The sequence below is a fragment of the Aethalodelphis obliquidens genome, unplaced genomic scaffold, assembly GCF_003676395.1.
Source record: "Aethalodelphis obliquidens isolate GAN/ISIS:26980383/991018 unplaced genomic scaffold, ASM367639v1 scaffold8, whole genome shotgun sequence".
In the NCBI taxonomy this organism is placed as follows: Eukaryota; Metazoa; Chordata; class Mammalia; order Artiodactyla; family Delphinidae; genus Aethalodelphis; species Aethalodelphis obliquidens.
Genome location: NW_020837952.1, coordinates 27,243,799 through 27,268,639, shown reverse-complemented (window position 1 = coordinate 27,268,639; position 24,841 = coordinate 27,243,799). Strand labels below are relative to the sequence as shown.

The 24,841-nt window shown below is 41.7% G+C and overlaps 1 protein-coding gene across 8 annotated transcripts in view; it reads left to right on the top strand.

Annotated features, from left to right (window-relative positions):
- The window catches only part of LIN7A (lin-7 cell polarity scaffold A), a 378,990-nt gene that overhangs the window by 101,124 nt on the left and 253,025 nt on the right, over positions 1 to 24,841 (top strand). For 3 of the 8 annotated variants that reach the window (XM_027107104.1, XM_027107106.1, XM_027107105.1), the window contains one exon: positions 7,607 to 7,697. The exons of 3 other annotated variants lie outside the window; for them this stretch is intronic. In XM_027107104.1, coding sequence (XP_026962905.1) covers positions 7,607 to 7,697 — 91 coding nt within the window. Of the gene's footprint in view, positions 1 to 1,609; positions 2,583 to 4,679; positions 7,453 to 7,606; positions 7,698 to 24,841 lie in introns of those variants that run through there. 2 more of the 8 variants (XM_027107107.1, XR_003432919.1) reach the window with 2 other exon arrangements.

The following is a 24,841-nucleotide window of genomic DNA, read 5'->3' as shown; positions in this document are numbered from 1 at the left end:
CTGTTTCTTCCTAATATTCCTAATTAATTCCATTGTTCCAGAATTCGAGAGAAGTTGGGCAGGATTAAGAAAAAAATGAAAGTCAGGAACTGAGGTGCTTTCAAGAGAAACCCATTTAAACCATATTTTAAATAAAGCTGAAGTTTGAATAAAACAAGCCTTGAACATCCTTAGTGTCCTTTTTTAAGGATCAAGGCAATAGAGTTCTCTCATCACCATGATAAGATTCTCTAGTAACATAGGCACCCAATTATGATAATCTTGTCCCTCCTTTTCTTTACTTTTCATGAAATCCCATAGAAGATCTGGTCCACTTGGTTAGCAATCTTTTTTTTTTTTTTTTTTTTTTTTTGCAGTACGCGGGCCTCTCACTGTTGTGGCCTCTCCCGTTGCGGAGCACAGGCTCCGGACACACAGGCTCAGCGGCCACGGCTCACGGGCCCAGCCTCTCCGTGGCATGTGGGATCTTCCCGGACCGGGGCACGAACCCCTGTCCCCTGCATCGGCAGGCGGACTCTCAACCACTGCGCCACCAGGGAAGCCCTGGTAGCAATCTTTTGATTCAAAATTGCAAAGAGTAGCTTTCTCCTCTGTGACATTTTATTATCCGCATACAGGAAAGAAAATATCTCCAAGTCTCCTCTAAAAGTGAATGTAGGGACTTACCTGGTGATGCAGTGGTTAAGAATCTACCTGGCAATGCAGGGGACACGGGTTTGAGTCCCGGTCCGGGAAGATCCCACATGCCGTGGAGCAACTAAGCCCACGTGCCACAACTACTGAGACTGCATGCTACAACTATGGAAGCCCATGCACCTAGAGCCCGTGCTCTGCAACAAGAGAAGCCACTGCAATGAGAAGCCCTCGCACCACAACGAAGAGTAGCCCCCGCTCGCCGCAACTAGAGAAAGCCCACACCCAGCAACGAAGACCCAACAGAACCAAAAATAAGTAAAATTTAAAAATTTAAAATTTATTTTAAAAAATAAACAAAAGAGCTTCCCTGGTGGCACAGTGGTTGAGAGTCCGCCTGCCGATGCAGGGGACACGGGTTCGTGACCCAGTCCGGGAAAATCCCACATGCCGCAGAGCGGCTGGGCCCGTGAGCCATGGCCGCTGAGCCTGTGCGTCTGGAGCCTGTGCTCCACAACGGGAGAGGCCACAACAGTGAGAGGCCCGCATAACGCAAAAAAAAATAAAAACAAATAAAATAAAAAAATGAAAGTGAATGTAAACTGCCTCCAGGAAGCATTCAAAGAACCCAGACTTTTTTTTTTATTATGTATGCCTTTAACATATACAAATTTATACTATCACTTATTCTTGTTGATACATCATTGTGTAATTCATACTATGCCTTTCCATTGATGCTTCTCTTTCCTTTCCAAATATTTTGTAATTCCTCAGAAATAACATGAATGTCTCCTATTTCTTCTAACTTCATCCCAGGCCCAGCATCCTAGTCAGTACTCCATCAAATACAGGGTAGATATGTTATTTTTAAAAAATTTTGTATCAAACACAATGTGACTTATTTTCTGATCATTCTAATGTTGCCTGCTCCCTGCTGCATGTTTCATCACAACTTTCTATTTTATTTTCCTTGTAGGCTTCATGGTATGATGGCAAATGTTTAACAACTAGCTTTCCTGAGGAAAACACAAAGCTTCCATATGTAATATTTGCCAATATCCATGGTGTAAACACTCCCACCATGGCCAGTCTAAAGATACCAATGTGATGTCACTAAAAGTGACGTTGGGGCAAGATGCACATAACTGGGTCTCACGTGTGAACAGCCTTCAGCATATCACTGTTTGTGGTTCTTACTACTACCTAAGATTATCTGATTTATTGTTTATTTGTGTTTTATCTGTTTCCCTTCATAAAATCTAAGCTCCATAAGGAAAGTCACTCCTTCCATGTTTACCACTGAACATAGAGCAGTGTCTGGCATATACATAGCAGGTGCATCATAAAGATTTGTTGGATAAAAGCATAATTGTAGACTCAAAATTGAGTATATTAAAAACATTTTAAGATGTGATGGTAATAAAAATATTTTTAAAAAAAACATTAAAGTTTGTGGGTTCTAAAAGTTCAGAAGTATCTCCTGAGTAGATGAGAGAAAGAAATGAGTCCAGTATCACTTTTAAAAATCACTTTATCTTGCCTCTCTTGCATCTATTAGGCTTTCCCAATGATGTAACTGTGAGGTTGGGATGCATAAAGAAAAAAGGAAAATTGTAAGCTCTGAATTTAAATTTCATCATAAAAGATCAATCATAACTTCTGTGAAAACAGAAAAATGTTCATTTCAAAATGAAACAAAAACATCATTTTATATTCTATGAATTAAATAGGCATAAATAAAATATACAATTACCAGAAAGACTTTGCACTTATTACATGTGCTATTGCCTATGGCAGAATCAGAGCAAACATTAATTATTATATTTATTATTTTCATGATAACTGGTAATGTAAAATAATGCAAATAAGACCCTACAAATGAGGATTATTCAGATTTCAGAATTCTTTTAAAATTTTTAAAAATTTCTTTTGAGGACTTCCCTGGTGGCGCAGTGGTTAAGAATCTGCCTGCCAATGTAGGGGACACAAGTTCGAGCCCTCGTCTGGGAAGATCCCACATGCCGTGGAGCAACTAAGCCCATGCGCCACAATGACTGAGCCTGTGCTCTAGAGCCTGCGAGCCCGCGTGCTCAACTACTGAAGCCCGTGCGCCTAGAGCCAGTGCTCTGCAACAAGAGAAGCCACCACATTGAGAAGTCCGCACACTGCCACAAAGAGTAGCCCCTGCTCAGTGCAACCAGAGAAAATCCGTGCACAGCAATGAAGACCCAACACAGCCAAAAATAAGTAAATTAAAATAAATTAAAAAACTTTTTTTGAAAGAAATGAAAAATAATTAAAATGAACATTTTATATTTTATTTCATCTTCAATTTTCTAACATTCAACACAGAATTAGTAACTCTTTATTTCATTCTGATGTTAGTAGTTTTTAATGTAGATGCTACAACACAATTTTTTTTCTTAGCCTGGATAGTCTGTACATTTCATTGTATGATGGGCACAAAGCTATTCATGAAAGGTTCATTACATTTCTGTTAAGTACATTATCTTTCACAACCTGACTCTCAATGGCCCTTGTTTAGGCTTGTTTTTCTTATGCTCCAAATTGAACTGCCTATTTTGCCCAAACGCACCATGTCTGCTCTCCTATCCCTGGCTTTTCTCTCCCGCTTCTCAGAATGCCCTTTTCCCTTATCTCTGTCTTTTGTAATCCTGACATTATTCTAGACTCAGTTCAGTCCTCAAATTATTCATTCTCTGCACAGCACATAGTCACTAATTGACCTCTTTCTTGTTTGTTTCTTAGTTTGTTTATTGTCTTTCTCTCCCATATAGAATATAAGCCAAGTGAGAACAGGGCCTTTTCTTATTCACTGCAATATCCCAGTGCCTAGAACAGAGTCTGGGATATAGTAAGTACAGTATTTATTGACTGAACAGACAGATAAGTAGTTATTAAAACAAGTCTAAGATTCAGATATTTTACCGTGAACATACTTGCCACTCAGTTTAAAAAAGCTCTAAGGAGAGAATAATATAGTAAGGTTCTCTATGATTATTCAAAAAACCCCAAACCTTTATATTCCAAAGTATAGGTTGGCACTTCATCTTAATCTAGTGCTATTTTGACAAAGCTGTGAGAATTAAAGAAGATAACGAGATATCGTGACTCAGTCAAAAATAATTTCTAACACCCAAGGCTGAAAGAATTCCAGTTTGTGGTGTTATTTTCCTCATATGAAACTGTGCTTATTATACTCCATTTATAATCTAACTAAACACATTTTCTTGGTATGCTAATGCTTTATTCAAACCTTCTCTTGATTTTGTCATTTAATTCACAAAGATTCAGTTAAGTGAAACAGACCTTAACGTAACTTTGAATGAATTTTTTAACAAGAAGAGACTTTATATTCAAAATAGGTAGTCATTTTAATATTAACCTGTATTTATATAAAATGGAACCAGTGTCATAGTTCTTTCCTCCTTTGACCTAAATTTCCTCCATGCATTTCTCTCTTTGAGTATATCTCAAGCATAACAAAAAAGAGAAAGGATACACACACACACATACACACACACACACTCATATATGGAACTCTGAAATAAAAGACTGAAATCACTAAATCTTGAATAATGCAAGGTGAAGTGTGTTTCTCAGTGGAAAGCACAGGGGCTCTTGAATACAGGTGCTACTTTTTTTTTTTTAAAGACATTTACTTTTTAAAAAAATTATTTTTTGGCTGCATTGAGTCTTTGCTGCTAAACGCAGGCTTTCTCTAGTTGCGGCGAGCGGGGGCTACTCTTCATTGCGGTGCGTGGGCTTCTCATTATGGTGGCTTCTCTTGTTGCAGAGCACGGGCTCTAGGTGCGCGGGCTTCAGTAGTTGTGGCTCGCGGGCTGTAGAGTGCAGGCTCAGTAGTTGTAGTGCACGGGCTTAGTTGCTTCACGGCATATGCTATCGCCTATGGCAGAATCAGAGCAAACATTAATCTTCCTGGACCAGCGCTTGAACCCGTGTCCCCTGCACTGGCAGGCAGATTCTTAACCACTGCGCCACCAGGGAAGCCCCAGGTGCTACTATTTTTAAGCAAGTTGCTTAACCTCTGTGAGTCTCAGTTTACTTATCTATAAAATGGGATAATAATACCTAATCCTCTGGGCTGAAAAGATAAAGAGAAACCAACCTAGCTCCAAGCCTGGCATATATATAAACTGTTCAATAAGTATTTCTGAATTAATGAATTTCATTGAAAATAAAGGTGCCACAGAGGTAAATTAATATATATCATTTAATGAAAAATTGCACTGATTGTGTAACCAAATAGCTAAAAGTATAATCACAGGTGTTTTTAACAATTCCCTGATTAATACACAATTAGCAAGGCAACACACATGTGAATGGATCAAGTATATTGACCTTGATGAAACACTGTGTTTGATACAGGAGTGGTCCAGGCAGTTACTCAATAGACTTAAGCATGGTCATATCTACCAAAGCAATACAGTAGATTAAGGATATTTTCTTATGTTTCTGCATGTCTCAATTAGAAATTCACAAGTGTTATCAGAGACAGTAGTTAGTTATTCATCCTTCATAAAAAAACAAAATCTAACAGATAATGAATTGTTTATTATTCATTTTTTACACCTGTGCAGACATACGCTAAAGGCATTGAACTTGCCACTATTAGAAATAATAACTAATGAATATATGGTGATTTGTGCTCTCTCGTCCTGTCTTTTTCAATCCATACAAAACCCTACAGAGTCAACAGAGAGGGAGAATGGTAGAGTAAATTTTCAATTAGGGAGCTCAAAGCATAAGTCCAGAAACATTCTATTAAATGTTTGGTGCTGAGGCTACATCAGGAAACAAAAAGACAAAAAGCCTACCTTCATGGACTTCACAATCTGGGATTTGTATTGAAATCATGGCTTTCAGATTTATGAATCAAGCCACTAAAGTACATATTCACAATACAGGATGTTGTTAAGAACTACATTAGTGGCCAAGGGATTTGTATGTTCTTTTCGTCCTCAGTTATTGAATGAGGTTTGGTATTTCGTGCAAAGCCTTGGAACATACTCTGTTGTTATTGTCCACAATTCAGCTTCTGTCTGTTGTTTGATTTAGGGGAGGTGAATAATGATAATCCACCAGAGTTGTTGCTTCTTCCTGTCTCCCACAGCACTTCCTTTCTACGGTGCTTAGAGCACTTACTGCTCTCATTTTTGCTCAGAGCTTGCTCATATTCTCACAACCAGCTCATTATTTGTCTCCCAACCTGTACTGAGCACTGTCTAGAAAAAGTGCCACATCTCATTAATCTTTGCATGGCTAGTGTCTAGCAGAGTGTTGCCATACAGTTCAGGTGGGATGTATGTTTGTTGTATGAATATATTTGTATATACTTTACTGTTTTCAAAGCACATACATGTGCATGATCTCATCAGACCCTCACAAAACTCAGTGAGATTGCAGGGAAGAATTAGTTCCCTCATTTTACAGAACCTCAGTGAGATTGAAGATTACAAATGCCCTTGTTTGACAGATGAAGAAACTGGGGATCAGTGAGAGATTTGATTTCTGAAAAGCACATAACTAAGACTTGAATTTCCAGATCAGCGTTCTGTCTAAACACTAAATGAAAATATAGGCATGCTGAACTATTATTTTCCATTTGTCTTTAAGGTCTGTTAGGTGTTTGGCCAATCATTTATGACTTTCCCAAATCACTGGTGAAATCTTGTTTGTTAGTTTTTTTTCAAATGTAAACCATGAGATGGGAAAGTTTTCAGAAACCATCCATATTGTAATCAGAAGACAATGACGTAGATTATATGCAAATATTTTGCTGTAAAACTGTGTCTGTCTTCAGGAGTATATTGCTAGCCAAAACAATTCTGCTCTGTCATAGGGAAGGTGACGGAGGCAGCTTTGTCATTTCCAATCCTGAACCCATAGTCATCACCCTTCTGCTTACACAAGATTTCTATATGCCTCTTAATTTCTTGATCAAGAAAATGAGAGTCCCTACAGTGGCAAGATAGTGAAAGCAGTCTGTTGGGGTGAAGGGGTCACAGCTAATAGTTGAAGGTTCTAGTAACTGAATCTTGATCAACTGACTCTAAAGTCACCCTTTTAAAAACATCATCTCCCATTAGATTACAGGCTACTGGAAGGCAGGGACTGTATTGAATCCCCAAGTCAGGCCATGGCTTAGTTCAATTCCTGTCACATATGTTAATTAATCAGCAAGTGGCAGCTCTGAGGGTCAGCCTGGAGGAGTGCTAGGGACATGGTTTTCAAACTTAGTAATAGAAACTTCTCTTTGTGTTTTTAATTGTTTTCTCATTGTGATTTTTAATTTAAAACCATTATTAAGAAGTTTGCTTGTGAGATAAGTTATTTTCTAGGCAATATACTCAGGTCCTTAACGGGGGCCTAGTGATGGAACTCTGTCTTGTGTACTGTTATAAGTCAACATTCCAAAATAAACTTTAACAGAAATTAGCAGCAACTACAGTTAACCCCCAACATTTCTGAACTAGAAGCATTTTCTTTCTAGGGAATGGGATTAAGGGGTTGACAAATTCTCTTAATCCGAAAAAAATCATGTCTCTGCCTCCCTCCCCTCTATCCCCTCCCTTTCATTCTTCTCCCTTCCCCCAGACGCACGTACACTCTGACCATTTTGTTTGAGTGGAAAGTTGAAAGAAAGCAACACACTAGCTACACGCATCCAGCGATCCTTGGGGTGGAAGAGCAAAGTTCTAGGGCAGAGCCTTCCTTGTCAGAGCCGGCGATGCTTTCGCTCTCCGGTACCTGCTCAGCTTCACGCCGCATCTGAAGGTCTGCCCCTCGCGGAACAGTTGCGTCTCCATCTGGCTGCCAACCCACCCAAGCCTTCTCTCCTCCACAACCACCACCTTCCCTCCTTCCCCCCTCCTTTCCGTCTTCCCTCTCCACCCCGCCCCCAATCTCCTCCTCTTTTTCTCACTACAAGCGGTTGCTGATGCTGAAGCTGAGCGTCACTTCGGCTCCCACGGCAGACATGGCGACATTGACAGTGGTCCAGCCTCTCACTCTGGACAGAGGTAAGGGAGCAGCTCACCCGTCAGGCCACTGCGTCCCCTCTGCCTCCCCCTCTGCCCCCGCCAGCTCCCACCGGGACCGCCAGACGCGCTCGGGCAGGGGGAGCAGGGCAACGAGGAGGAGCGAAGAAGGCTTTCGCGCTGAGAGCAGGATACTTTCTTCCCCCTTTCTCTGCCCGCCACGTCCCCCGTGCCCCCTTCACGCCTCACTCGCCCGGCACAAGGGTGCCTTCGCCGGGCTGTGGCGTCCCCGCCGCCACTCCCAGCCCCTCGCCGGATCGCCTCCGGGCCGCCGGCTTTGTTGGAGCGGAGGCGCGGGGATCGCTCGGCGCCCGCCCGGGGCTCGGGGCTGGTGAGGGGCAGGGAGGAAGCTTGCCGAGCCGGGCGAGGGCGCCTGCAGCCGGAGACCGTGGAAGCCTGGCGAGTGAGCCGCTTGCCAGCCTACGCTGCCGGGGGCCTGGGAGGAAGGAAGTTTGTCCCCGCGCCGGGGGGCGAGGGCCGGTCAGGCTGCGGGTGCCCGGGCAGCCGCCCGGAGGCGGACAAGGCGTACCCCGTGTGACCTGTGCCGGGGCGCAAGGCGGCTGGACTGCCGCGGCGGGGAGCTGACCTCGGCCGAAAGGGCAACGCGGAGAGCGGGCAGCCGTGCCGGGGCCGGGGGCGCAGCGTCGCGGCAGCCGTGCCCTGCTCTCCCGGGCTTCGCGCTCTGAAGGCGCCAGGGGTCACGTCTGCCCCCGCCGCCGGCGGCTCTCCGGCAGTGGCAACTCACAGTTTGTCCTGCCCCAGCCAGCCTCGTCCTCTCCCAGCCCTGTGCCACCGCGGTGCCCGGGCTGCGGAAGGCGCTGGGACGCAGCGCAGGCTGGGTTGAAATTCAACTTCTGACCTCCGACCCTGTGCGTTCTGCTCTCTGACTTGACTGGGGAAGCAATGTTTGCTTCCTTCCCAGGCCCTCCCCAAGCCTAAGGATGGAAACCTCCGCTGCGATCTCGGCCTCTCCGGTGCATGCGTGCGGGGTTATACCTGTCCTTTGCGTGTTCGAGTTTCCTTTCTGGCTTCCGACGTCCAGTTATGAATGCGCTGAGTCTCACGACTCTGCAGCGGAGGACACCTCGTCCTGGTCCGCAGAGGCCGGATTTAGGACCATGGGCGGCCATTTGGAAATGGTGTGCTCAGATGAAAATGATTTAGTCCGATGTGCCTCTAAAAATATTCTTTCTAGCGGATTAAACTGGACTGTGGGGCAAGGCAAAAGAGCATCCTGCTGCGAGTACAGTGAAAAAGCCAGAGCAAACTTAGTGAGGTTTTTAATTTGGAGAGATTGTGGGTGACTTTAACGTAATCTGTTGGCGCCAGAGCGGATGTTATGTGGTGCCCATAGCAATCTTACTTGGGGTAGGAGTTGAAAGATAAAAAAATAATTGATTTTATGTTGGGAAATGTTGTTTTGCAAGCTAGTAAGTTAATAACAGTAGTTAAAAAGGTCAGAAATCCATTGCATAATCCATGATTTCTCCCCAGGATCATCATCTGCCCTAAGCAGGATAAATCCATTGCCTCTAAAAACCAGACAGATGGCAAGCTATTAGAAATTATGGATTTCCCAAGTATTTCTGTTTTAATGTAATGAGATCTTATATTGTCCCATTCCTAAATCATAGTCTTTAAACATCCCAAGTAAAACGACGTTAGGAGAGAAAACGAACAAGCAAACAAACTCCAAGAAAATTGCATACCTGAGGAATTTTATATACTACTACTACTAAAAACATTTCACTTTGGGGGGTCTTACTTTAAATGCCTGGATCAGTTGTGGAGAGGAAGTGCAATCAGACTAAGTTCTATTCTTTGTTCTTGTTCACAGCCAGACTGTACCTGTCCTTCCCAGTTGTGATTAGGTTCATGGAATAAGTAGCTCAAGAGGCAAGGGTGGGTGAGACAGTGAATGTATCTGAATAAATTCACCAGCAGCTCACTGCGAGGTCTGTAATTTACAGATGGTGGGTTACTGGCATCATTAATGTGCATGAAGTCAATACATATTAATAATTTCCCCTATACATTATTAAAATATAATTAACTGTTTAATTACATCATTAAATTGATGAAATAAACTGATAAAAATTTTCCTACAAGAAAAAAAATCTCTTAAAAGAGAGAGCCCAATAATACTTATCTGGCTGCTAGCTGTAGCTCTGATACTCACTTTGGAGTAGTTGGTTAGCCTCTTTGGGCATCAGTTTTCTTCTATGGCACATAAGGAGTTTGGATTAAATGATTCTGCCACTGTGCAGCTTTAACAGTCTAGAATTCAATGAATTAAAACTAGGACTCAGTTTCTGGTCACCTGCTGGAAGATTTTGCAGATCACTTCCTCTCCCACCTCTTCCAAGTGTCCTTTGACGTGCCCTGAGGTCACCCACTACTTTGGCGTCATCAAAGCATTTCTCAAACTCTGTTGCATCTGTCTCCTCATTGAACGGAACTCCTTGAGGGAAGAGACCATTTCTAACTTCATCTTTGTATTCTCAGTGCCTGCCATAGTCCCTGATCACAGTAGAATATCAAAAATTAATGTAAATTAGTGTAAGGGAACTAAGGATTGTAACAACTTAAGCGCCATTAAAATATAAGGGTTTCATAGTGAACAGAGGTACAGCTCATAGATTCACAACATTTTGACCCTGGAAAGAATGGCAGGGAGAACATAGGCCAATGGTTCTTAAACTTTCTTTTCCCCCATGCACTTGACAGATTTCCATCAGCAACCATAGCTCACTTATCTGTGATTATTAACCAAGGGGGATTGTGGCAGGTGAGCACAGGAGAAAAGGAAAGAAGACACTGCATAAAGCCTCCTAAGGGCATCTCATCAAGCAAACCCAAATACATGATCCATATGTATCCTGCTGGTTCTTTTCTAGCATCTTCATTTTTCAAATGAAAAACATGAAAGAAGCAATGATAAGAGATGTTTTCAAGGTTACTCTACTAGTTAGTGGGAGATTTTATGCTAAAATCTAATTTTTCTTGTTTGATGCCCTTTGGCATTATCAACAGATTCATCTGGAATCTTCAGGGCAGAGGTTTTAAGCAAACAAAGCGAAGCTATGGCTTGAAATTAAGATTGATCCCTCCCAGAATTCAAAAGATATCTGAAAGTAAGAAGCTCAGAAGTCTGCGCTAGTTTCCTGGGTCTTGTCTGGGAAGCAAGCCTTTGCCAGAACCAGCCTGGCCCCTGAAAGGACAAACAGGGTGGCTTCAGGTTTTCACTGCTCTGTGTGTATCGTAAACTCTTTTCCATCTGCCATTAAGACCTCAGATTACCTCTGTGGGGGCTTCTGGGTGGCTGTGGTCACAGCAGGTTCCTGTTCACGCTGGTCCCAGTCCTTAGGATTGCTTATTGAGTGCCTACCGCAAGTCAGACCCTACTGTGGGATTGCTATATACTGATGAGCTAAACAGACTACCACATAGTCTTCATGGTAATTAGAGCTTGCGGGGGGGGAAAGAAATTACACACACACACACACACACACACACACACACACACACACACACACTCATTCAAACCATTCATTTATTCAATAAATATTCATTTATCACCTGCTATATAAGAGATGCTACAGGAATGCCAGAAACAAAGTTTCTGCTTTTAAGAGTCCAGTGGGGAAAACATAATAAGTTAGGAATTCATTCATTCATTCAACAAATTATTGAGTGTCAACCTTATGGCACGCACTGTTTTAAGCAATATGGTGGTCCTAATGAACAAAGTAGATAAAGCCTAATGGAGTTTACATACTAATGAGAGAACCACACACTGAACAACACATAGGTATACAACTATAAGTGCTAGTGAGAAAAGTAAGACTGAATCAAAGAGAGTGATGGGCTGCTGTTTGAAACATGATAGTCAAGGAAGACCCTTTCCTCCGAGTTGGTGACATTGGAGAAGAGACCCGATTAAAGTGAGGAAGCAAACTTTGCAGGTATCTGGAAGAATGTGCTCTGGAGAAGGACCTCACGTGTGTATCCTGGGAGCATCAAGAAAGTCAGTGTGAAAATGTGAGCACAGGGAAGAGTGGCAAAAAATGGGATTTGTGAATTGGTGGCCAGGGGCCAGATGATATAAATTATAATTAGGATTTTAGATTAGTTGAAAATATGAAGTGCTCTGAAAACAATAAACATGACAGGAGGATAGAGAATAATGGGGAAGGACCTATTTAGATGGTGTTCGTCATAGAAGGCTCACTGAGAAAGTAAAATTTAATCTGAGTTCTGGTGTATTAAGGTCCTTAGGAAAAGCATTATGGATAGAGGGAAGAATACAACAAAAAGCTGTTGCACATGTAAAGCTTGGCTACCATCCCATTAATACCTCCATAACCAAGCAAATGACTGAAAAGAAAAATTACCGAGAAATAACAACACTCTAAGTATGCATCTGGGGCAGATAGTTGGTTATAAGTACACCAAGAAAATCTCAACTTTTTGCTTCTTACTGCTAGACTAAAACACTATATATTATAATGAAATTTTCAAAGATACCTTTTTTAAAAAATTAATTAATTTATTTATTTTTGGCTGCGTTGGGTCTTCATTGCTGCGTGTGGGTCTTTCTCTAGTTGTGGCAAGCGGGGGCTACTCTTCTTTGCAGTGTGCCGGCTTCTCATTGAGGTGGCTTCTCTTATGGAGGAGCACGGGCTCTAGGCATGTGGGCTTCAGTAGTTGTGGCTCATGGGCTCTAGAGTGTAGTCTCTGTAGTTGTGGTGCATGGGCTTAGTTGCTCTGTGGCATGTGGGATCTTCCCGGACTGGGGCTCAAACCTGTGTCCCCTGCCTTGGCAGGCAGATTCTCAACCACTGCACCACCAGGGAAGCCCCAAAGATACCTTGATCATTGTAATTTACATGTCACTATGCATAGATCTACATGTTGAACCCAAGTGGTCATAATATGAGATATCTTCATTTTCAGTGTAATATTTTATATTAGACTGTGATGTAGAAAGTAGTAACTGTAATTTACCCTTGTGGCAAAGAGAAGATGCTGATAAGGAGATTAGTGTGGAATCATCTCTTCCAGAATTTAAAATATTCAGTGCAATTCTTCCCTACACCTTTGCCCAGATTTTAATCTCTACAACCAGGAATGACCTTCAGCTAAAATCAAGGGAACAAAGCAGGGTGCAATCCATGATATTTAATACCATTGTAACGAAGAACATAGGAATACTTCACTATATTAAAAAATGCATGGATTTAGGCACTTTCCTTCAGTCCAGTAGCTCCAACTCTCCTTCACTTACCATCTCAAGGTCAGAAAAGATAATACAATGGAATTCTCCAAAATGTTACTTCTGCTTATCTTTTTGCCCTGATTTTAAGCAGAATGGCTTTTTAAAAAAACATGACTTATAAGGAAGTCTTTACATGACTTATAAAGAAGACTGACAAAATCAATTCTTGGAGAAAAATAGATAATTAAAATAATTTCTATGAGTAATTGAAATTGTGTAATTTTAGGGGCTTCCCTGGTGGTGCAGTGGTTAAGAATCCGCCTGCCAATGCAGGGGACACGGGTTCGAGCCCTGGTCCGGGAAGATCCCACATGCCACGGAGCAATTAAGCCCGTGCGCCGCAAGTACTGAGCCTGCACTCTAGAGCCTGTGTGCCACAACTACTGAGCTCTCGTGCCACAACTACTGAAGCCCACGTGCCTAGAGCCTGTGCTCCACAATAAGAGAAGCCACTGCAATGAGAAGCCTGTGCACCGCAACGAAGAGTAGCCCCCACTTGCTGCAACCAGAGAAAGCCCGCACACAGCGATGAAGACCCAACACAGCCAAAAATAAAAATAAAAATAATTAAATTTAAAATAAGTTTATTAAAAACAAAAGAAATTGTTGGGCTTCCCTGGTGGCGCAGTGGTTGGGAGTCCGCCTGACGATGCAGGGGATACGGGTTGGTGCCCCAGTCCGGGAAGATCCCACAAGCCGCGGAGCGGCTGGGCCCGTGAGCCATGGCCGCTGAGCCTGTGCGTCCGGAGCCTGTGCTCCGCAACGGGAGAGGCCCCAACAGTGAGAGGCCCGCGTCCCGCAAAAAAAAAAAAAAGAAAGAAATTGTGTAATTTTAAATATTTGAGACTTTGCTTATAACATGATCAATAGTTTACAATCTGCATTTAGGCACCTATATAAAATAAAATGCTGGTGTCACAGCCACTGAACTTTTCTGTGATTTAAATTCAACTTGGATACATTGCAAAAGTGTAAATGTAAATCTTGTTTTCTTGAATTCTAAAATAAGTTTTAATCTAAAATATTGATTAAACAAATTTTGATGTGTTTTCCCTTTAAAAAAATTAAAACTTTTGTCCTTTGAAAATTCTGATAGAAAACCAAGAGCTTTTATTTTGTGGATTTCAAACTTATGAAAAAAAACATGAGTGCAAAAGTTGAATGCAAATGGAAATCCCATGAGTGCCACACTTTTCATAGAATTTGTGATACATTAAAAGTTTTCTCTCTTCCCTTTTCCCTTTTCAAGGCAAGCGGAGCTTATTACTTTATGTATTTCCCAATTCAAGCCTTGGGCAGCCTATATAGCTTTTCTAATCAGCTGTATTCACCAGTTTTTATAAAATCTGTATTTGCCTGAAAATTGCTTTTGTTCATAGTCCAAAGGGGCCTTCCTCCTCTCTCTCTCTTCGTTATTTATTTATTTATTTTTTAGCATGAGGAGAAATTAAGGAAGAAGGAAAGTAAAAATTAAGCTAGTCTTTACGTTGTTTTAAAGTTGTGTGCCCTGATGGTTGTGATGGGGAGGAGAGAGGGGCTGACTATATTTTATGGCTCTTGTCCTAAAGTCTTTTTACATCAGCAGCCAGAAATGTTTTAGTCTACAAACATTAAGTATTTGCTTTCTTTCTCATTTTTTCCATAAGCGTCACTAAACATTTAAAAACATATTGAATTTTTTTTGCAAATCAATATTTGAGTTTCTTTTTGCACTACTGTTACAAAATATTTTCCAGGAGTCAGAATCGTGTCATATTCACCTTTTCTTTTTGTTTGATAATGAAAAGTTACAAAGAGAAGGAACCAAATTTCTAAAAAGTCTTAGTTATTGAAAAAGGTATTTTCCATTTAATGAGAGTTTTATACACAGTTTTAAAATTGAAATTGAAAAATTAATGATTGAACTTCCAGGAAAAGAAACAAATCTGGCGAATACCTTCTAGTTTGGTGTGTCAGCCATCCAAGCTCTGAGACGTATTTGGTGTTCTCTGGTCATTTATGAAAGTAATGCTTTTGCTTTTGAGGTGCTTTTTCAGGATCACAGCTAGGGCTTAGCTATTTAATAGGGAAAAGAGAACATTTAGAGAGGAGTATCAAATGGGAAGATATGTGTATTGGGTTTTAAGGATGCTACTATAGGTGCAAAGCCAATACCTCTTGGAGAGAGTTCTTTACTTAGTTCTGACATCTGTCTATTAAGATATAGTCTTCATCAGGTCAGAGACTCTGCTGGATTTGTTTACACAGAGCTCAACACACTCTTAATATTGATTGATTGATTAATTGAATAAATGAATGAATGAAATTGACTTAGTTGGACTAGCTATCATGGAGTCATTCGTAATGCTAAAAAAAAAAGCCTTTCAACATATAATAATGTAAAAGTGGTGGCTACCTTACTTTGTCACTTTGCTTTGTGTGTGTAGCAGACCTAAAAGTGGAATGCTCTCCAGGGCCAAGAAAGGATGTGAGGTGCTGGTGTTGATACTTATACTTGTAGCCCTATTTCCATTGCTTGCATCCACCTGCCATCTTAACTTGTTAATTGAACCAGGCAAGTTAATGCCAGAGTACAACTGAAAAGGGTAAAAAAAAAAGACAAAAAAGGAGGAGGGCTTAGCAGAATCTGCCCCCCCCCCCAAAACACACACATAAGCTATACTGCCTTACTTTTTTTTTTTCCTTTTAACTACAAATGGATGAATAATAGAGCTATGTCCTGATAAACAAGTTAGAATCGATTTAATTTGAAATCACTCTGAGTTGGCAAATGTAAACACAACCTTAAAAGTCATGTAGATTAAATCAATGCTTTACTTCTGGTCTAAGTGATAAAGAGGTTTTTTTTTTTTCTCCATGACTGACTTTTACTAAGTGATGTGCTAGCTGAATTTGAAGACTTGTCTATTAAAAGTAAAAGTAAATATACCCAAAGACTACTTGACTACTTGAATAGAGAAAAACCCGTGAAACAATAGCAACAATTCAAAGTAAAATATATATATAATGTTTAATAGCCAGGTAAGCTCACAAATTTAGATATTTTTAAAAGTGTAACAAGAATGTAATGTTTTTCAATAAAAGTTGTTTGCCAAAATCTTTAAAATAAATAAATAAATGAAATTATAACTAGCTTGGACAGTGTACAGTAAGAGAGATAAAATTTAATGAAAATGAATGTATTCTTCATTCATTCATTCACCAGGAAAAGGGAGCCAGCGCTGGCTATTCATTGCTCTTGGTTCTACTGCCCAGTGAATACTGCCCCACTGGACTCCACTCAACCACCACTAAAACCTCAGGCAGGCCCTGTACCTCAGTCAAGCCATAATGATTCAGTTCTGGGTCGAGACAGGGATGGTTTAGTATGGCACTTAAAACATGCACCCCAGGACTTCCCTGGTGGCGCAGTGGTTAAGAATCCACCTGCCAATGCAGGGAACACGGGTTCGAGCCCTGGTCCGGGAAGATCCCACATGTCGCAGAGCAACTAAGCCCGTGGGCCACAACTACTGAGACCGTGTGCCACAACCACTGAAGCCCACGCGCCTAGAGCCCATGTTCTGCAACAAGAGAAGCCACCGCAATGAGAAGCCCGCACACCGCAATGAAGAGCAGCCCCCGTTCACTGCAACTAGAGAAAGCCCGCCGTGTAGCAACGAAGACCCCAAACAACCCAAAAAAAAAAAAAAAAATGCACCCCAGAGCCAGCCTGCCTGAGTTTGAATCCTAGCTTTTCTATTTACTAACTCTGTAACTTCCAGTGTTACTAGACTGTTTTGAATCTCAGTTTTCTTGTCTGTGAAATGGGAAATGACAAAAATAGCAGTGACTTCATGAGGTCGACGAACCTTAAACGAGTTAATACGTGCAAAATACTTAGAACAGGCCTGACACATGAGCACCACTCAACAATAATTATTTCTTCCCTGAGTCCTCAAAGTCAAGGAAGACATCCTTCGATATCCGCTGGATATTGGTTCCAGGACCCCCTGCTGATAACAAAATCAGAGGAAGCTCAGTCCCTTACATAAAAGGGTGTGGTACAGCCATTGTTTCTGCATCCGCAGATTCAAGCAACCATCCATCTGCAATTAGTTGAATCTGTGGATGCGGAACCCCCGGATATGGAGAGTCAACTGTACTCCCACCCTACTGCCAGGAGGTACGGACAGATACTGTTTGTCGCCTTCAAGCTATACTAAGAGGCAGAGACCGTGTTTATTTTGGTATGCTGTAGAAGCAGGAAGCATTTGGAGATGCCTGGGGGTCAAAGCAAATATTTCCTGTATAAATACCTAATTTGCCAGCTCACTCTTTCCCTAAATCCTTTCTTTCTTGATGCTTCTATAACACTAATTTTCATAATTGTACTAGAGCACTTACCACACAATATAGAATTTTTTCTTTTACACTGCCGTCACCGTAACAACATGTTATTTATATTCATCTTTGTGTACCCATTGCCTATCACAGTGCCTGAAAGACATGTGCTCAAATGTGTGCTGAATAAATTAGTGTTGTTTTCTTCAAATACTGCATAGCAGTCAGGGGGTAAAACTAGGTGAGTTAGCAAAGGATACAAGATGACAGATTTTTTTGTTTTTTTTTTTTTGCGGCACGTGGGCCTCTTACTGCTGTGGCCTCATCCGTTGCGGAGCACAGGCTCCGGACGCGCAGGCTCAGCGGCCATGGCTCACGGGCCCAGCCACTCCGCGGCATGTGGGATCTTCCCGGACTGGGGCACGAACCCGTGTCCCCTGCATCGGCAGGCGGACTCTGAACCACTGCGCCACCAGGGAAGCCCAGATTTTTTTTATTCAAGAAAAAAATCCCCGGGGCTTCCCGCGTGGCACAGTGGTTAAGAACCTGCCTGCCAAAGCAGGGCACACGGGTTCGAGCTCTGGTCCGGGAAGATCCCACATGCCGCGGAGCAACTAAGCCCGTGCACCACAGCTACTGAGCCTGCGCTCTAGAGCCCGCGAGCCACAACTACTGAAGCCCGCGTGCCTAGAGCCCGTGCTCCGCAACAAGAGAAGCCACGGCAATGAGAAGCCCGCGCACCGCAATGCTTCAACTGGAGAAAAGCCCACATGCAGCTACCAAGACCCAGCACAGCCAAAAATAAGTAAATAAATAAATTTATTTTTAAAAAAAAAAGAAAAAAAAATTCCCCACATTTATTCTGTTCAAAATTAGAATGCGTGCCTTCCGGGAATTTGTGAACATTCCATTACCAGATTACTGGAAAAGTACAGGCAAAACTTGAATGACAAATTGGAAAAGTTGTTACAGATGGACTTTATGATTCGGTAATTGTTAAGGACAGGGACTAGAGTTTATGTAGATGTTCAGGGTTTTAATTTTATTTTATTTATACAGATATCAGAAGTGTACTAAACAGGGCTTCCCTGGCGGCGCAGTGGTTGAGAAGTCCGCCTGCCGATGCAGGGGACACGGGTTCGTGCCCCGGTCCGGGAAGATCCCACATGCCGCAGAACGGCTGGGCCCGTGAGCCATGGCCGCCGAGCCTGCGCGTCCGGAGCCTGTGCTCTGCAACGGGAGAGGCCACAACAGTGACAGGCCCGAGTACCGCCAAAAAAAAAAAGTGTACTAAACAGTTGACTGGGGAAAATATAACCAAGAGTGACTTTTTGACTCTTGTTTAGTGCTGTTTAATTTTGAAGCATCACATGATGCTGAGAGAGGCATACACGTGCCAGTCGGGGGTGTGAGCACTGGATCCAGACGTCTGGGTTCAAATCCTATCTATGCCTGCCTTTTCCTTAGCTCTGTAACCTTGGTCTGTTAATATCTTCTCTCTGTCCTTTACTTTTCATCTGTAAAATTGAAAATAATAATAGTTTCTCTCTCTTAATATTACTGTAAAAATTAACTAAGAAAACATATGCAAGTGCTTAGAACGCTGCCAAGTCCATAGTAAGTGCTCAACACTGATTGATTATTCCCCACCCCTTCTCCCCAGAGCATGTGTTTTTCCCAGTGCAGTAAATGAAAAGTGCACAAGCTTTGGATTTAGACAGATATGGATTTGAATTGCAGTTCTGCCACTTACTATGTATGGAAGCTTAGAATACTGCTTACTCTCTCCACATTCTGTTTCTTTCATTCTTAATATAGGAATAATGACACCCACTTTATGTGGTGATACATAGGCTACAGGCTGTGGTTACATAGGCTTGCAAGGCTAAGGTTCTTCCTTAGCCTTGCAAGGAAAAGAGAATGAGAATCTACCATGTGGCAGGTACCGAGTCAAAGGCTGGGGGTAGAGCGTGCAGAAGGGAAGACAGACATGAAACATAATCTATGATAACATAGTTTGAGTATTATAGTAACAGCTCACACATATTGAGCATTTACTACGTGCCAGGCGTTGTGCTTAGAGTTTTTCATATTTCATGTCAATTAGTCCTGAAAACAAACCTCTGAGGCACATGCTATTAGTATTTTGAAGATGTGGGAATTGAGGCAGAAAGAGGCTAAATAAAGGGATTGGAACTCAGTCTGGTTTATATTGTGACCTTGAGCTTAATCACTATGCTACACTGTGGAGAGCAAGTACATAGGTCTGTAACAGGGTCTGTAACAAGACTTGAGGGACGTGGACTTGTAAGGGATGGCAAACACGGAGGTGCTTGCAAAGGCTTCAAAGAGCAGACAGACTGGTAGGAGGCACCACCAGGACAGTATGTTGTTCAGACAAAAAGGAAAGAATGTTATTCAATGCTTATAAAAGGGGTATATACTAATGCTGGTAAAGACTAATTTAAGTGATGTATTTTAAAAGTCTATTATTCGAAATTATTCGAAAATAGCAGGTGTTTAATAAATGGTTGTGCTTATTATTAATCATGTTTATTACTTTCTTGGTACAAAAGATCAAAATACCCAAATATGGAATTAAAAGAAAGTCTAGCAAGATTCTGTTCCTTCTTTCCATGCTGTGCCAGTGAACCAAGAGATTATGACTGTGACATTTAGATTATCTTTCAGTGATCTGTCACGTGCAGATAAAACTTCTTCATATACTTGGAATTTTGACAGGCTCACAGAGGGAGTTGAAAAAGTGATAATAGGGCCCCAAGTCCCATTCTGTACAGTCTTTGCTGTTAAGTGAGACAAGTGCAGCACAACCTGAGTTTCAGGCATGAAGAGAAAATTGTGACTTCTTTTCTTCCTTCAAGATTGGCTCTAAATGGCCTGAAGGGCATAAACACACTCTGCTAACCCATGATCTTTAAAATATAGGCCTTGAGGTTTTAACATGTGTTTCAGTGGCCCAAGCCATGCTGTATTTGCCTAGCATTAAATGTGGGAGAGATGATCCATCTAAGTAAACTGATCTCGGAGAGGCAGCAGTGAGTGGTGGCATGAGGCAAGATCTTAATTCCCTGCCCAGGAATTGAACCCGGGTAGCCTGGATGAAAACCAGGAATCCTAGCCACCAGACCCCCCTGGTTCTTGCCTCCTAGTAAAAAATACATTTCTCACGGAGGCAAAAACTGTAAAAACACGTACAAAGTTTATTATTGGAGACATAGTACAGCAAGAAGTGGGAGAGCACACAGAGAAGCGATTGGTTTAGTTAAGATAGAAGCAAGGCAGAGATGCACACCCGGAGAGAAAGGTGTGGGCCTCCTCCCTAATGAGGAGGCGTGCAGGAAAGAGGCCGTTAAGTCATCTATATAGGTCAGTTCTTCCGGGTCTTTGTTTATCTTTGGCCAATTATCTGGTTTCTTTTTCCACACCTGCCCTAGGACTTTCCCCAACATGTGTGCACAGCTTTTTTCCAAGATGGATCACAGCCCAGAGGCCTATGGGACGGCCTTAGCATCACAAATTATGGGGTGGCGCCCCCTCCTTTTTGACCCCCAAGGAGCCTTTCTGCGCATGGGCAATGTTTCCCTTGCCCTAAGGATGGGAAATGTATGACCTCCTGATCTTTTAACAGGGTTTAGCCCCTCTCTATCCCTGACATAAAAGTGTCCAATGTCCAGTTATCTACCGTATTCCTGTTGCTGTTTCTTATATCGAAGTGCAGATCTCGAAATATAGAGAGGAGTCCGGTCATAAATATGCAGTCCGGAGGCCGTTTTTCTCTTGCCTCAGGAAGTGTAAACAGGGGGCTAGTAATGAAAGTCCAGCCTGGAGCCCATCTTCTTCTCACCCCAGGAAGTGTGAACAGGCCAGGTGTAAATGTCTGGCCTGGAGCCCATCTATCTCCTGCCTCAAAACCTTACAGATAACTAAAAATTAATCAATGGTTAATTTTTAACCATTTTTAACCCGAAAATATAGGATTCATTTTCTTTCCTTCTCTGGTATAGTATATGTTCTCTAGAAAATGGAGCTTTTGTAAAAGAATAGTGGAAAATAAAACAAGTAAGGCAGGACAGCAATGCATATTACTAACGGAATGATGAGATATTTATGTGGATGGCTCAAAGGGAAATTCTGCATCACTCCAGCTTCTCAGACCCGTTTTAGTTAGTTGACTTTGACAGATACATGCCTCTGGATAAATAAGGTATTCTGGATCATGTAGACACTCATTTCTTCTGATGACACACATTTTGCAAGTATTGACAGTTTGGCTTCCAAATGATAACTTTGAATAGCAAAGTATTAAGATTGTATATGCTATGGACTGAATGTTTTTGTCTCTCCCTTCCCCATTCATATGTTGAAATCCTAACCCCCAATGTGATTTGGAGGTGGAGGCTTTAGGCAGTAATTAGGGTTAGAGGAGGTCATGAGGGTGGGGGTCATGATGAGATTAGTGTCCTTATAAGAAGAGACTAGAGCTCTCTCTTCGCCCTGTGAATATACACCCAGAAGGTAGATGGCTGCAAGCTGGGAAGCGACTTGCACCAGAAACTGAATCTGCTGGCAGATTGATCTTGAACTTCCCACTCTCTAGAACCGTGAGACATAAAGGTCTGTTTTTGAAGCCACTTAGGTTGTGGTACTTTGTTAGAGCAATTTAAACTAAGACAGTATAGCAATCATCACATGATCTTAGCCTCGGCAATCCTCTATCCTAAGTAGTTGAACACATTAGCTATAGGCAAGATAAGTTGTACACAGATACACACTGAGGTATACCTAATTTCCTCCTTAGTTGCATCTTTTTCCCTGTGTGAGTTTTGAAATCTTTGTCTTACATGTACGAACAAGTTTTCAGAGCCTCTTCTCTTGGATTGTTCTCCATTATTTTCAAATACATTGAATTCTTTAAATACATTTACTTATTTTTTTCTTAGCAGTTTCTCCTGGATATTTTTCGAGATGAAATTTTCTATTGTAAATTATGCATTTTCCAAATGTAAAGGAACTGTATCTAATCATTTGTCTTACATTCAAACAATACTTTACTGATCTAATATTGATGTAGGCCTTTGCTTATTTTGCTATAAGTCTTTCTTTTAATGTTTGTATTGTGTGGGGGGGTGTTGGCTAGGGTCCACAGTGTGTATCTTTAACTTATCACAGCCTTCCTTAAAATAATACACTTCCAACTGCTGCCTCTTGTCTTTTGTGCTATTGTTAAATCTATGCTATAAATGCATAATTCATTGCTACTAATTGTGCTTTAAACCAGGACTCACAAGTCATAACCCCCAAACCAAATCCAGCCTGAGAGCTAAGAATGTTTTTTTCATTATTTTAAATGGTTGGAAAACTCAAAAAGAGAAATATTTTGTGACAGTGAAATATTTTAATACAATGAAAATTGTATTAAATTCAGATTTCCATATTTATAAGTAAAGTTTTATTGGAACATAGCCATGCTCATTAATTTACATGTTATCTATGGCTGCTTTCAGGCTACTTTCAGGCTACAGCGGCAGAGGTGAGGAATTTCAGAGACAGAGACCATTTGGTCTGTAAAGCTTCAGCTATTTACTCAGATTCTTTACAGAAAACGCCTGCCAACCTCTGCTTTTAGAGCATTAAAGAAATAGAAGAGAGAGGATGGCCTTTATGTTTGCATTCAGTTGAACCATCTGAGTTGCTTGACCCTCAGCTTGCAGTCTTCCTTGTACACCCGTGTCCCAGCTGATTCTTGCTCTTTGCTCTTACATTCCCACAGGGGTAGACTACTGTCGCTCCTTTCTTGGTACTTACTAGCCTGGTGGTGGGGGACAAAGGAGCTTCTCTGTTGTCCTGGCCCAGCCTTGGTCTCAGGAAGACCTTCCTGTGCCTGAGCCTCAAGGATGGGGCTTTCTCAATGATGCTGCCTCTTCCTGGTCTCCCAGACTAAACTCTGGCTTCATCCTTGGAGGGTCTTGGTGGGAGAGCTCCCTGCCCCTCCCTCAGCGGTAGGGGGCCTCTAATAGTATTGGTATTGGATCCTGGAATTAACACTGTTTCCTGCTTCCCTCTCCCTCCACCTTGGCATACAGGTTTTTTCTTTTATCTGTCTCCCAGTTGTAACAGGTTTTTACCTTTACTCTTAACTCTGACCCATTCTTTCTCACGAGCTCCCAGTAAAAGTTTGTAAAAATTGCCTGTCTTTGCCACTCCCAGAGGTTTTATATTGTCATGCTAGCTCACATTTGGACTTTCATCAATCAGTTAAACACTTTAGCTGAGTTCTTCTTCCCCATTTGTATGGCACTCTTCTGCCCATGCTCTGCCACAGATGAGTGAGCCTGTGCTGGGTGTGAGCCTGGCTCACCTCCCCTCTCTGCTTGGATGGGTTTCTGTGCTCTTCAAGGTTCCTATACTATTACAGTTTTGCAAAGTTAACTTATCCTATGTGAGCTAAAATTCACACTAACCTAATTGAGTAAGAAGTTGTGTTCCCAGTTGGGAAGACAGACTTTGAAAGCATTTTTGCAGCCTGGTTAGTTTTTGGTATTTATCTGCACATCTGAGCGACTGTTTGGTTAGGCAGACTGTCTTTATGTTGTTGCTCATACTTCAAATTAAAATCCAATTCAGAGACTAATTTGAGTGAATCTGTAATATGGCAGACTGAGCTAACACAGAACCTCTCCCATTACAAAGATCAAGATGTGCTACATAAAATCTAACAATTAAACTCTCTACAGCTTAGAATGCAAGTGAGAAAGCATTATCTCCAGGTGCCAGGAATGAAAGGGGAAGTGAAGGCTGGAATGGCAGTGGTATCACGCTGACATCTTGGTACAAGTGGACGGAGGGAGATGAAGGGGATGCCAAGTGGTCCCAGACTGAGAAATAAGCCCCATGACTGGGGGCAAAGCAGGAACTGAGGGTGACGTGTTAGATCTTCATTATACCCATACCCTAAACTGCATTGCTTAGCTTGGAGTCTGAATATATACCACTGAGCTGGTTCAGGAAACTTTTTCTCAAGGAACTTACATAAAACGAGTCCTAGCCTAGGACAGACTAGAGGAAGTAAAATGAAAGCACTCTTAAGAAGCTTTCAGCTACATTACTGGTTTCTCATAGAACAAACAATCCCTGCCAAAGGTGAGCTCGCAAATAAACATTAGAAATGAATGAGAAGGAGGTAGAACATTCGAGTGAGTCAGTGCTGACAACAAACCTGGGGGTTAGTGAGCCCTGTGTTTTGGGCAGAAGGAACAGAAATTCAGAGAGAAGAAGGAAGATATGTCTGAAAAACTAAAAGAACTTGATATAGAAGAAATCAGAAAGAGACTATAAACATATTTATAATGATTTTAAAATGCACTTTAAAAATAGAAACTATAAGGAGAGAACATGACACTGAAAAAATAAGTAAATTTGAAAAAGATTCCTGAAAAATATGAGAAAAGAATACTAAAAGCAGATTTTTTAAAAATAAAAGGACATTAAATTATATTAAAGTTTT